Source organism: Octopus sinensis, linkage group LG3, assembly GCF_006345805.1.
Source record: "Octopus sinensis linkage group LG3, ASM634580v1, whole genome shotgun sequence".
In the NCBI taxonomy this organism is placed as follows: domain Eukaryota; kingdom Metazoa; phylum Mollusca; class Cephalopoda; order Octopoda; family Octopodidae; genus Octopus; species Octopus sinensis.
In genome coordinates, this window is record NC_042999.1 from 13728025 (window position 1) to 13742173 (window position 14149).

The window sequence follows — 14149 nt, forward strand, 5'->3', positions numbered from 1 at the left end:
GGAAAACGGACGTTAAACAATGATGATCTGAAAATAAAATACATATAACATTAAAATATCTAAAACAGAATTTTAATGCATTTCTGATTCTAATATCACCCATTTATATATTTCCTGTGGTGAGAAGAAAGGCACTCAGCCATAAAAAAAGGAATTGATCCAACATATTCTCATCTGACCCATGCAAGCATGGAAAATTAGATGTAAAAAGGATGACGGCAATGATGATGTGTATCTTATTATAATAATTACTTTTCTCAATCTAAGCCAAATATCCTGATTAGTTTGTTCTTTAAATAAATCTACCAGAAATATAATTATGAATTGGCTACAATTCAAAACAGACATTTTAACATTTGGGTTGCCTAAAACAATCAGAATTTATCAACAAATATATGAAACTTAAATCAAATTTAACAGTAAAAATATTTGTTAAAACGAGTGAAATTTACATATCATCATCATCATCATTTAACGTTCGTTTTCCATGCAGGCATGGCTTTGATAAGCTGGGTCTATATATATATTACGTTCGCTATTTTCCAGTAAATATCGGTGCTTTGCTGTGCCATTATTTACTTTTATATATATATATATATATATATATATATATATGTATCTATGTGTGTGTTTGTGTGTCTGTGTTTGTCCCCCTAGCATTGCTTGACAACCGATGCTGGTGTGTTTACGTCCCCGTTACTTAGCGGTTCGGCAAAAGAGACCGATAGAATAAGTGCTGGGCTTACAAAGAATAAGTCCCGAGGTCGAGTTGCTCAATTAAAGGCGGTGCTCCAGCATGGCCGCAGTCAAATGACTGAAACAAGTAAAAGAGTAAAAGAGAAAGAGTAAAGAGTGGTTCTCAACCATTTTTTATCTATGGACCCCTTTGAATACTATTTTATTCTGGTGGGTCCCCATAACCATTCAATGTTTCAAAACTAGTTTTATAGAAACTTCTTTCAAAATTCCTATTTTACTTTTTCACACACTAACTTGTATAGGTTGAACTATGTAAAAGGTTAGAGAAAGAAATCTAGTTGTTTCTTGCAATAAATACATCCAAAGTAACCTTAAAATACTACTGCGAACCCCCAATTTACTATTTTGCTTGTGTGGGACCCCAAAAGTTGTACATGGATCCTAGTTGAGAACCACTGTTTTGTAGTGTCTACAAAAGGCAATATAACATTTTATTCCCAGCTGTGATTGAAAAGACCTGACAAGTAAAGTGAGATCACAACTGTAACCTATACCGGTGTCGTATAAACAGCCCATTTAAAAGTACACTTGAATCATCGAGCGATGTGCTGCGCTTCAGAAGACCAACTGTGTCATGTAAAATCAATTTTAAAAAATTAATAAATAAAAATAAAAATAAAAAAAAGATCGAAATAAAAAAAATGGAAATTGTAGTTGAGTCTAATGCCAGTACCGCCTGACTGGCACCCATGCTGGTGGCACGTAATAAACACCATTCAAATGTAAGCTGTTGCCAGCGCCGCCTGACTGGCTCCACATGCCCGTGGCATGTAAAACACACCATCCAAACGTGGTCAATGCCAACACCCCTGCCCTGACTGGCTCTTGTGCCGGTAGCACATAAAAAGCACCATCTGAACAAGGCCAATGTCAGTGCCGCCTGACTGGCTCCTGTGCCAGTGGCACATAAAAAGCACACCCTACACTCTTGGAGTGGTTGGCATAAGGAAGGGCATCCAGCTGTAGAAACCTTGCCAGATCAGATTGGAGCCTCGTGCAGCCTCCTGGCTTGCCAGTCCCCAGTCAAACCATCCAACCCATGCCAGCATGGAAAACGGACGTTAAACAATGATGATCTGAAAATAAAATACATATAACATTAAAATATCTAAAACAGAATTTTAATGCATTTCTGATTCTAATATCACCCATTTATATATTTCCTGTGGTGAGAAGAAAGGCACTCAGCCATAAAAAAAGGAATTGATCCAACATATTCTCATCTGACCCATGCAAGCATGGAAAATTAGATGTAAAAAGGATGACGGCAATGATGATGTGTATCTTATTATAATAATTACTTTTCTCAATCTAAGCCAAATATCCTGATTAGTTTGTTCTTTAAATAAATCTACCAGAAATATAATTATGAATTGGCTACAATTCAAAACAGACATTTTAACATTTGGGTTGCCTAAAACAATCAGAATTTATCAACAAATATATGAAACTTAAATCAAATTTAACAGTAAAAATATTTGTTAAAACGAGTGAAATTTACATATCATCATCATCATCATTTAACGTTCGTTTTCCATGCAGGCATGGCTTTGATAAGCTGGGTCTATATATATATTACGTTCGCTATTTTCCAGTAAATATCGGTGCTTTGCTGTGCCATTTATTTACTTTTATATATATATATATATATATATATATATATATGTGTGTGTGTGTGTGTGTGTGTATATGTTTGTGTGTCTGTGTTTGTTCCCCCAACATCGCTTGACAACCGATGGTGGTGTGTTTGCGTCCCTGTAACTTAGCGATTCGGCAAAAGAGACAGATAGAATAAGTACTCGGCTTACAAAGAATAAGTGCTTGGGTCAATTTTCTTGACTAAAGGTGGTGCTCCAGCATGACCGCAGTCAAATGACAGAAATAAGTAAAAGAGGGAAAGTGTAAAGAAAGAATTGACAGGAATTGGTAAGCTAGAGAACTGCACCAGGCTCCAGTTTCTGTTTTCACATGATTTCTACAGCTGGATGACGTTCCTAACACCAATCACTTAATAGAGTGTACTAGGTGCTTTTTGGTGGCACCAGCACCAGCAGGGTAGCCAAGTAATTTGCAAGACCATAGAGGAGATATTTGATAGTTCAGTTAGTGGAGCAAAGGACTGTACTCTCTCTTTATTCTTTTCCTTGTTTCAGTCATTTGACTGCGGCCATGCTGGAGCACCACCTTTAGTCAAGAAAATTGACCCAGGCACTTATTCTTTGTAAGCCGAGTACTTATTCTATCTGTCTCTTTTGCTGAATTGCTAAGTTACAGGGACGCAAACACCACCATCGGTTGTCAAGCGATGTTGGGGGAACAAACACAGACACACAAACAAATACACACACACATACATACATACATACATATATATATATATATAATATATATATATATATAATATATATATATATATGTATATGTATATATATATGTATACATATATATGACGGGCTTCTTTCAGTTTTCATTTACCAAATCCATTTACAAGGCTTTGGTTGGCCCGAGGCTATAATAGCAGACTCATGCCCAAGGTGCCACACAGTGAAACTGAACCCAGAACCATGAAGTTGGTAAGCAGGCTACTTACCACACAGCCACTCCTGCACCTTTGTAGTGTAAGTTTTACACAAATGCACAAATATTTTATAACGGGCATTGCAGAGTATAACATTATTGTCTATAATAACAATACTATCCATAGGCATTACTGTCAGATGAAGAAGTTCACCTCTCAACCAAGAAGCCTCAGGCAGCCCCACTGCATGGGTGAGTGTCTTTTACTATAGACCCAGCTAATCAAAGCCATGTGAGTGAATTTGGTAATAGGAAACTAAAAGAAGCCTATCGGGCGCAAGAGTGGCTGTGTGGTAAGTAGCTTGCTTAAAACCACATGGTTCCGGGTTAAGTCCCACTGTGTGGCACCTTAGGCAAGTGTCTTCTACTATAGCCTAGGGCCGACCAAAGCCTTGTGAGTGGATTTGGTAGATGGAAACTGAAAGAAGCCCGTCGTATATATGTATGTATGTATATATATATATATATATATATATATATAGCAAATAAGAAAACGGAGGAGAATAATAAGTGGTTCATCAACTTTTAGACATTAAATTATGTTAACTTATTTATTTATTAAACTGATAATTACAATAACATACATACATATAGTATATAACATATTATTTACATATAAGATATAAAATATAGTAATATATAAGGACACCAGAGTGTATGTTCGTGTGTCTGTTTGTCCCCCCAAACATCGCTTGACAACTGATGATGGTATGTTTACATTCCTGTAACTTGATGATGATGATGAGGGGAGAGGAGGAGGATGTCGCAAAGCTTGAAGTAAGTTTCTGATTAATCAAACAAGTTCTGATTAATGACTAAAGTATTTGTTTTGACTACAATTTATGCTGTTAATGTCATAAAATGCCATCTTGTACCAGAAAAATATTGGTTCTTTGTTCCCAATAAAATGGAAATAAAAACAAAAACGTTTGAAGTGGAAATATCAATTTTCCTCTTAATAGAAAAGTAGCTAGACTTAAATATTTGGATATGTAATTAGAGAATAACGAACAAAGTATAATTCTTGAGTGAATTTGATATAATTATGAAACGATGACATTGTAAAATAATTCTGATAAAGAAATGGATTTTCTAAAAATGAAACAACTCAACATCATCACCATCGTTTAACACCCACTTTTCTATGGTTGTATGGATCAGATGGGATTCACTCTAAGGCAGATTTTCTGTGGTGGAAAGCCCTGCCTCCCACCAGCCCACACCTGGTTACAGTGTAACAGACATGCATACATATATATGTATACACACACACATATATATCAAATACAAAATAGGGCAAGAACGCAAAACATCCGGACAACTAGGTGATACAAAAAGGGACAACAAAACATCCATATAGACAATACAAAAAAACAAGGACAGGTCATTCAAAGCCTTTTATCTTCGGTCAAGTACAGGATCATCCTCGCAATTTCAGTTGATTAATCTTGAGATTACTCCAATCTGGCCAGCCCCAAGGAAAAACTAAGCTAAGAGCATTAGATTCCTTGGAAGAAAGCATCAAATGTATACAAAAACAAGGACGGAAAAACAGACGATGTTACATAAACATAAATATAAAATACAATGAAAAAATAATAATAATAACAACGACAGGACATAACAACAGGTGTCTTTCGACTGGGGATGAATTGAATTCAGCTGGCGTGTGTGGAAATGAAGCCTTACGGCAGAGATACATAGCTTTCATAAACACGGGAAGATTTTGTCTGCCCTTGTTTGTCCTCTCTGTAATTTAGCTCCTTGTGGGTAGTAAAGAAATAGGTATTTCGTCTGCCGTTACGTTCCGAGTTCAAATTCTGCCGAGGTCAACTTTGCCTTTCATCCTTTCGGGATCCATAAATTAAGTACCAGTTATGCACTGGAGTCAATGTAATCAACTTAGTCCCTTTGTCTGTCCTTGTTTGTCCCCTCTATGTTTAGCCCCTTGTGGGCAATAAGGAAATAAGAAACTGAAAGAAGGCTTTGAGTATGTTGTGTGTGTGTGTATTTATCCCCCACCACTACTTGACAACCAGTGTTGGTATATTTATGTCTCGGTAATTTAAAGGTTCAGCAAAGAGACTGACAGAACAAGTACCAGGATTGTTTTTAAAAAAAGCCCTGGGGTTGAATTGTTCAAGTAAAACCCTTCGAGGCAGTGCCCCAGCATGGCCAGTAAAATGATTGAAACAAGATAAAAGATAAAAGAACAGTATTTGGATTTCAGAGATTTCAGAATTGTAAAAAAAAAAAGATTTTTTTCCCAAAGAAATTTAGGATAGGTGTAGATGTGGCTGTGTAGTAAGTAGTTTGCTTACAAGCCACATAGTTCCGGGTTCAGTCCCACAGCGTGGCATCTTAGGCAAGTGTCTTCTACTATAGCCTCGGGCTGACCAAAGCCTTATGAGTGGATTTGGTAGACAGAAACTCAAAGAAGCCCGTAGTATATATGTGTGTATATATATATATATATATATATATATATATATATATACGTGTGTGTGTGTGTACGTTTTTGTGTCTGTGTTTGTCCCCCCAACAACGCTTGACAACCGATGCTGGTGTTTACATCCCCGTAACTTAGCGGTTCGGCAAAAGAGACCAATAGAACAAGTACTAGGCTTACAAGGAATAAGTCCTGGGATTGATTTGCTAGACTAAATGCGGTACTCCAGCATGGCCACAGTCAAATGACTGGAACAAGTAAAAGAGTAAAGAGTAAGAGTATAGGGAAAAGGGAAACATATTTTGACGAAAAGAAAAAGGAAAAAAAAAAATGGTGATCGGTACAGAAGCACAATCAGATCTCTAACATTCAAAATAGAGAAATCCAAAGACATTTTTGAAGAAGGAAAAGAATAAAAAAAAAAACAAATTTAGAAGGATGGTACACGAAAAGTTTGTTTTGAAAAAGATAAAATAATAAATAAAACAACATAGCAAAAATAAATATGATTTATTTATTTTGAAGAATTTACTTATTCATTTCCGTAAATTCAGAAAAGCCGAGTTAGCTTTTCACTTTACCCCCATTATTGCTTGTCTCCATTCTAATTATGTTGCTTTCATCCACTTTTGCCAATATTTCCAGGAGAGCTCATTAAAAGAAAGTCTGGTTAATGATATGACATGCCAACATTTCTCAAAGAAAATGCAATTATAATTCTATAACTCCACAGTTAATCTCTGCTAATAATGGTGATTGATGAAAAAGTAGGTAAGACTCTGCAGATATTTTTGCCTTCCTCTTTGTTATTTCATTTTTTTTTTTTTTGCAGCTGAGAGGCAGAGTTCATTAATACAGCCTCATATTAACGAATTCTTTCATCAGAGCAGACTATTCTTTCACATATATTGTTCTTCTACAATTAATTTGCTCCGTATTATAAATCACTGCAATCGCAACATTTTCTTTTTTTTTTTTTTATACTTCTTTATATTCTTATTTTTTTTATTATTCCAATGGCATTCTTCCATCACTAATCAAATCCATTTTTATAAATTTGTTGCTTAATCTACAACATATTAAAACTATTCCTTTTTGAGACGTGTCCGCATGTAATGCTACTGATGCATAAAGAAATGTAAGTCAAGTACATTGACATACATTTCTCTGAAACAGATATCCAATAATACACAAAAGATATTTCATTCACACCATGGAGCCATGTCTAATTGTTTACAAGATATCACATGCATAACTGTGTGGCTGAAAAGCTTGCTTTCCAACAGTATCATTTCGAGTTCAATCTCACTGAATGCCACTTAGGGAAAGCTTTCTACTATAGCTCCTGTGGCTTAGTGGTTAAAGTGTTAGACTCATGATCATAAGGTTGTGGTTTCAATTCCTGGGCCGGGCGACGCGTTGTGTTCTTGAGCAAAATACTTCGTTTCACGTTGCTCCGGTCCACTCGGCTGATGAAAATAAATAACCCTGTGAGGGACCAGTGACCCATCTGGGTGGGGAATTTATACGGCATGGGAACCAGCCCATATGATTCACCATGAATCAAGAAGGTAACCCTTACCTTTCTTTACTATAACTCCAGGCTAACCAAAATCTTTCAAGTGGGGTTGGTAGATGGAAACTGGAAGAAGCTTGCCATGTGTTGTATGTATGTATGTATATATATATATATATATATATATATTTGTTTGTTTGTCATTTGACTGTGCCCATGCTGGAACACTGCCTTTAGTTGAGCAAATCAACCCCAGAACTTATTCTTTGTAAGCCTGGTACTTATTCTACGTAAAAGTGAAAAATATATCTGGCTATGAGGAAAATATTACCTTGCTTGGAAACAGGTGAGGGTGGTTGACAGGATGAGCAACCAGCTATAGAAAATCTGCCTAAATAAATTCCGTGTAACCCATGCAGGCATGGAAAAGTGGACATTAAATGATGATGTGGAAGATGCTGATGATATGCATATGCATGCGTGTGTGTGTGTGTGTGTGTGTGTGTGTGTGTGTGTACTTTGTTTTGAATCCAGTGATGGTTGTAGATGAGAAATACCTATTTCTTTACTACCCACAAGGGGCTAAACACAGAGAGGACAAACAAGGACAGATAAATGGATTAAGTCGATTATATCGACCCCAGTGCGTAACTGGTACTTAATTTATCAACCCCGAAAGGATGAAAGGTAAAGTCAACCTCAGCGGAATTTGAACTCAGAAAGTAGCGGCAGACGAAATACCTATTTCTTTACTACCCACAAGGGGCTAAACACAGAGGGGACAAACAAGGACAGACAAATGGATTAAGTTGATTATATCGACCCCAGTGTGTAACTGGTACTTAATTTATCAACCCTGAAAGTATGAAAGGCAAAGTTGACCTCGGTGGAATTTGAACTCAGAACGTAACGGCAGATGAAATACGGCTACGCACTTCGCCCAGCGTGCTAACGCTTCTGCCAGTTCGCCGCTTTTTAGATGAGAATTACCATCATACAACTGATGTCAGTCATTTCCAGACTTCCATGGAAAATATTACGTTTTTCGGAAGAAGGTATGGGTTGGGGATACGAAAGGCATTCAGCTGAAGAAAATCTGCTCCAACAAATTGTGTGACTCATGCAAGCATGGAAAAACAGATGTTAAATAGAGATGATGATAATCATAAAGATTCTGCAAGTTATGATTCATTTACATAAATTGATTGATAATCTATTATCAGAATATTTCCAAGTGAACGTGTATTTATTATGGACATTGAGTAAAAAAATTTGCATATCATTTCTTTCTTTTTTTCACATGTTGACCTGTTGACCTTTATAAAGATATTAACTGTTCATTAAATAAACAACCACATGACAATCTCAGTTTGCATATAATCATGAAATTTATCATTACTATTATATGAACCCATTAACCTTTTCACATTGAAAATGAACTGGGGGTATTTGTAATTTCGTAAAATGTCACGGACAAGAAAAAATAAATACGCAACACAGCAAAAAGGCTTAGTGAGTTTAGTTAGCAGCTACTGGGTCTAAATAACATTTGGTTATTATCATCATCCATAGCTAACTAACATCGGAGTGAAAACAGCTTAGAGTAAAAAAATGAATTACAATAGCTGATATTTACAAATCTTGCTGGGAAGATAATTAAAGATAACCAATGATTTACTTATAAATGTTAGATATACTGTAGATTAAGAAACTAAGGATTTGTTTTTTTTAAGAAAGATTATATCTGAGTGAAGATGAATATGTTGATTGCTGCTGTATTTCATCATTCGGGAACACCTTCTTTCCGACAATGTGTGATCGTAATACATTTGGTTATTGATGTAAAGAATGAGGCACTCATGTTTCAACCTGATGGGATCACTTCAGTCAAAGCTACACCCAGATCAATGATCTACACAAGAGTGATGGTTCTTTTTTATAAAAGTCAGTAAGGAAATTATTTGCTGATAACTGCTAAATGGATAAATAAATTATTATGTGCAGAAAGAAAAGTGAGGATCAAAATGAGGGTATACACATCCATTTTTTATAAATTCCAGAACAGGAAAATGTTAATTGTTGCATTTGATCATCAGAAAACACCTCCTTTCAGATAATGCCTGCTGACAACACCATCAAGCCACCAACGTAAGGAGACCTTCAGATACTGGTGTTTCAACCTGGTTGTGTCTCTTCAGTCAAAGTTACATCCAGATCAACGATTTTAAACAAGAGTGGAGGTTCTTGTTTAAAGAAATCAGCAAACCAATTATTTGCTGATGTCAGTCAGACCAATAATAAATTATCCTGGGCACAGAGAGTAATGAGAATCTAAACAATCACATATTCATACTTAATATGTTTCGGCAGATTTTAACGAGAATTGTTAAATGATGTTTTGTTGTTGTATTTCAACAAAATACAGCAGTCATCATCATCATCATTTAATGTCCGTTGTCCATGCTGACATGGATTGGACAATTTTTCCTTTGATAAAGGTAGCTTTTGCACATTTGTTGAGGCCAAATTGCATTCTGATGTCATCACTGAATTGTTTAACAATCACTAGTAAGCCCTTGAGTTGTTGGTCATTTTTTGCAAAGAGCTTTAAATCATCCATGTAAATAAGATGATTTATATTTTTATCAAACATTTTATAAATGTCCCTGTGCCAGAGGTACGTAAAAAGCACCCACTACACTCTTGGAGTGGTTGGCGTTCGGAAGGGCATCCAGCTGTGGAAACACTGCCAGATCAGATTGGAGCCTGGTGCAGCCTCCTGGCTTCCCAGACCACAGTCAAACCATCCAACCCATGCCAGCAGGGAAAACAGACATTAAACGATGATGATGATGTGTGTAAGTGCAACAGAGTTTAAGGTCAAACTGTGCCAAACAGTTTCACTCTACATACTTTAGCCCCGTTACCATAGCAACAGACCCACTACTTTTTGTTCAAACTTTGTATCTTTTAATCTTCAAAGTCCTGCCACTTACCTTAGAACAGTCTTGGACAAGCATCACTTGACACACTTCACATTTAAGTAGAGCCAGAGTATGCATCATGATTTTGTGGATTAAATTGGCCACAGTATGTTGGTCCTCAAATATTACCCGTGCAAGATCAAGAAGAACCTGAAATAAATATAAAATATCAATTATTATTATCATCATCATTATTATTAATATATCAAGGCTGCGAACTGGCAGAATCATTAGCACGCCGGGCGAAATGCTTCGTGGTATTTCATCTGTCTTTATGTTCTGAGTTCAAACTCCACCGAAGTCAACTTTGCTTTTCATCCTTTCGGAGTTGATAAATTAAGTACCGGTTGTGTACTGGGATCAATCTAATCGACTGGCCCCTTCCCCCAAAATTTCCTGCCTTGTGCCTAGAGTAGAAAAGATTATTATTATTATTATTATTATTATCATTATATCAAGGCTTTGGTTGGCACAGGGCTATAGTAGAAGACACCTGCCCAAGGTTCCACACAGTGGGACTGAACCTAAGACCAGATGGTTGGGAAGCAAACTTAATCACAGAGCCTCATCTATAACGGTGGGATATATCACAGCTGGAACACATTTAATCATAATTCTGCTCAATCAGGAATGACCTGGAGCTATACAACACCACTAATAAACAGGGAACCCTTAAGGGGACATTCTCATTTACTGCCTTTCTTAAACTGAAAAATCAACAAGGCATCAGATAAGATGCTATAAGAAATATTCTTTTTTTTCATGTCACTCCTCTGATTGGTTGGTGCCAAATTCATTGCCATAGAAACAAACAAAAAAAAAAAGAAAACGAAGAAAAAAAGTTGAATTAACTTTCACTTCCAATTTGTTTCTCACTAATTAATTGGGCTATAATTATTGGCACATTGACAAAATAACAAATACTGATGGCAATTAGGCAGAGGAGTAGTATAGAAGTTCCTCTGGTTTTAACTTCTTGAAACATGTAATTCCGCACACTGGCAGGATTCTTGAGATGAAATGGTAGACACCTCTCACTTGCAAGGTTTTCTTCACATTCCATATAAAAGAAAAAAAATATACAAATAATTCTATTTATTTATTACCCTTTAGCTTAATAGCCACCTTCACATGATTAGCAAATATTGCTAGGAGTTTGGTTTAACATGCCAAGACAGATGCTATTGCTGCTGCTGCTGCTAATAATAATAATAATAATAATAATAATAATAATAATATAATAATAATAATAATAATAATAATAATAATAATAATATGCCCTGATACAGTACCAAACAGTCACCCTCATGGCTTCAGATCTTAACTGATTGGAAGTGTTTTCATGTACATTGTTTGTCTTGGTGTAAAAGATGGGATACAACAAATATTCTGCTCAATACCACAGATTTGCTTGTCAGCTGTTTGACCTTAACCAGTTGAGCATGTCCCTTAGTGGCTGATGATATGTGCATCTCTGATCATGAGCAGAAGTAGTGGGGGAGCATCATAGCCATGTGTTGAGAGGGATTCTTTGGGGTTTGAATAATTCACCTCTGGAAACATAGGTGCTCCATTCAACATCTTTAAATAACCCTTATTCAGGGACCTTTTGAGTGAGATGGGTTATTCGACCGAAGAAAATTCTAACTGGGCCCCACCTGCAAGGTCATGTGCTATTTATCTTGATATGCGATCACCATGTCGTGCACATATGGTTGTGATGCATGTGCCTAGTGAACCCTTATCAGATGGGTATACTGGGCTTCGTATATTGGGCTTTAAAATGACAGGAGAGGCCAGAAATGGCCAGTTTGAACATAAAGCAATTAGAATATTTTGACCAGAAAAGGCCAGTATAAATGCTAAAAGGTTAATATACAATACACTCACTCTCTATCTATCTCTATGCATGTGTACATATATTTGAAGGGCAAATCATTTAGTTTCTGTCTGCTATTGATCAGCTCAAGACTACAGTTGAAGTCACTTGCCCAATGTACCAGGTAGTGGGACTGAACCTGAAACTATGTGGTTAAGAGGCCAAGTTCTTAACCACACAGCCACATTAATCCTGTCATACCACATTCCTGCTATAGTGAGAATAGGTTAAACATTGTCCCTGTTGGATTCCCAATAAAAAGGTAGTCAACAATACATCATCATCATCATCGTTTAACGTCCGTTTTCCATGCTGGCATGGGTTGGACGGTTCGACTGGGGTCTGGAAAGCCAGCAGGCTGCACCAAGCTTCAGTCTGATCTGGCAGTATTTCTACAGCTGGGAGCCCTTCCTAACGCCAACCACTCCGTGAGTGTAGTAGGTGCTTTTTACATGCCACTGGTACAGGGGCCAGGGGAGGCTGGCAACAGCCACGATCAGTTGGTGCTTTTTACGTGCCACCAGCACAGGGGCCAGGGGAGGCTGGCAATGTCCACAATCAGTTGGTGCTTTTTAGGTGCCACAGGCACAGAGACGGCTGGAAATGGCCACAATCAGTTGGTGCTTTTTACATGCCACTGGCACAGAAGCCAATCAAGGTGGCACCGGCATCAGCCATATTCAGATGGTGCTTTTTACGTGCCACCAGCATGGATATCACAACTACAATTTCCATTTGATTTTTATTTTGATGTACTTGACTCAGGAAAAAAAGATGCAGTTGGTTCTGTCCTTTAGTTCACTTGCAATCATTACTCTTGAGCTGTAAATGCAACTATTCCATGTTTTTGATCAGGAGCCCAGCTGTGCCTATTAAGCATGCCTGATATATATATATACATATATATATATAATGCATGTATGTATGTAAGCATATATACAACTATATATGTGTGCATGTACATGTTTAGATATATGCAAATATAGGTGTCAGTGTATATGTGCATTTGTGTGTATCTATGCAGATGCAACCAAATGAGCAGTGCAACAACACAGCACAATAATTATTATAATAATAATAATAATACTAATAATATTATAATAATAATATAATAATAATAATAATATTATTATTATAATAATAATAATAATAAAATAATATATTATTATAATAATAATAATAAAATATAATAATACTAATAATATTATAATAAATAATAATATATAATAATAATAATAATAATAATAATATTATAATAATATAATAATAATAATAATAATATATAATAATAATAATAATAATATAATAATAATATTATAATAATAATATAATAATAATAATAATATTATAATAATAATAATATAATAATAATAATATTATTATAATAATAATAATATAATAACAATAATAATAATATTATTATAATAATGATAATAATATATAATAATATAATATATAATAATATAATAATGATAATATAATATAATAATAATAATATAATAATAATAATAATAATAATATATAATATAATAATACTAATATATAATAATATATAATAATAATAATAATATGATAATAATATAATAATATAATAATATATAATACTAAAATATAATAATAATATAATAATAATAATAATAATATCATAATAATAATAATAATAATATAATAATAATAATAATATAATAATAATAATAATAATAATAAAATATAATAATATATATAATAATAATAATATTATTATAATAATATAATAATAATAATAATATAATAAATAATAATAATATAATAATAATAATAATTAATAATAATAATAATAATACTAATAATATTATAATATAATATAATAATAATAAGATTAATATAATAATAATATACTAATAATAATAATATTATTAATAATAATAATATATATAATAATAATATAATAATAATAATTATAATAATATAATAATAATAAGAATAATAATTATATAATAATATAA

The 14149-nt window shown here is 34.5% G+C and overlaps 1 protein-coding gene across 3 annotated transcripts in view; it reads right to left on the minus strand.

Annotated features, from left to right (window-relative positions):
• LOC115209104 (dual 3',5'-cyclic-AMP and -GMP phosphodiesterase 11) overlaps positions 1-14149 on the minus strand; it is a 296047-nt gene that overhangs the window by 147541 nt on the left and 134357 nt on the right. For all 3 annotated transcript variants that reach the window (XM_036500862.1, XM_029777231.2, XM_036500863.1), the window contains one exon: positions 10298-10435. In XM_036500862.1, coding sequence (XP_036356755.1) covers positions 10298-10435 — 138 coding nt within the window. The remainder of the gene's footprint in view (positions 1-10297; positions 10436-14149) is intronic.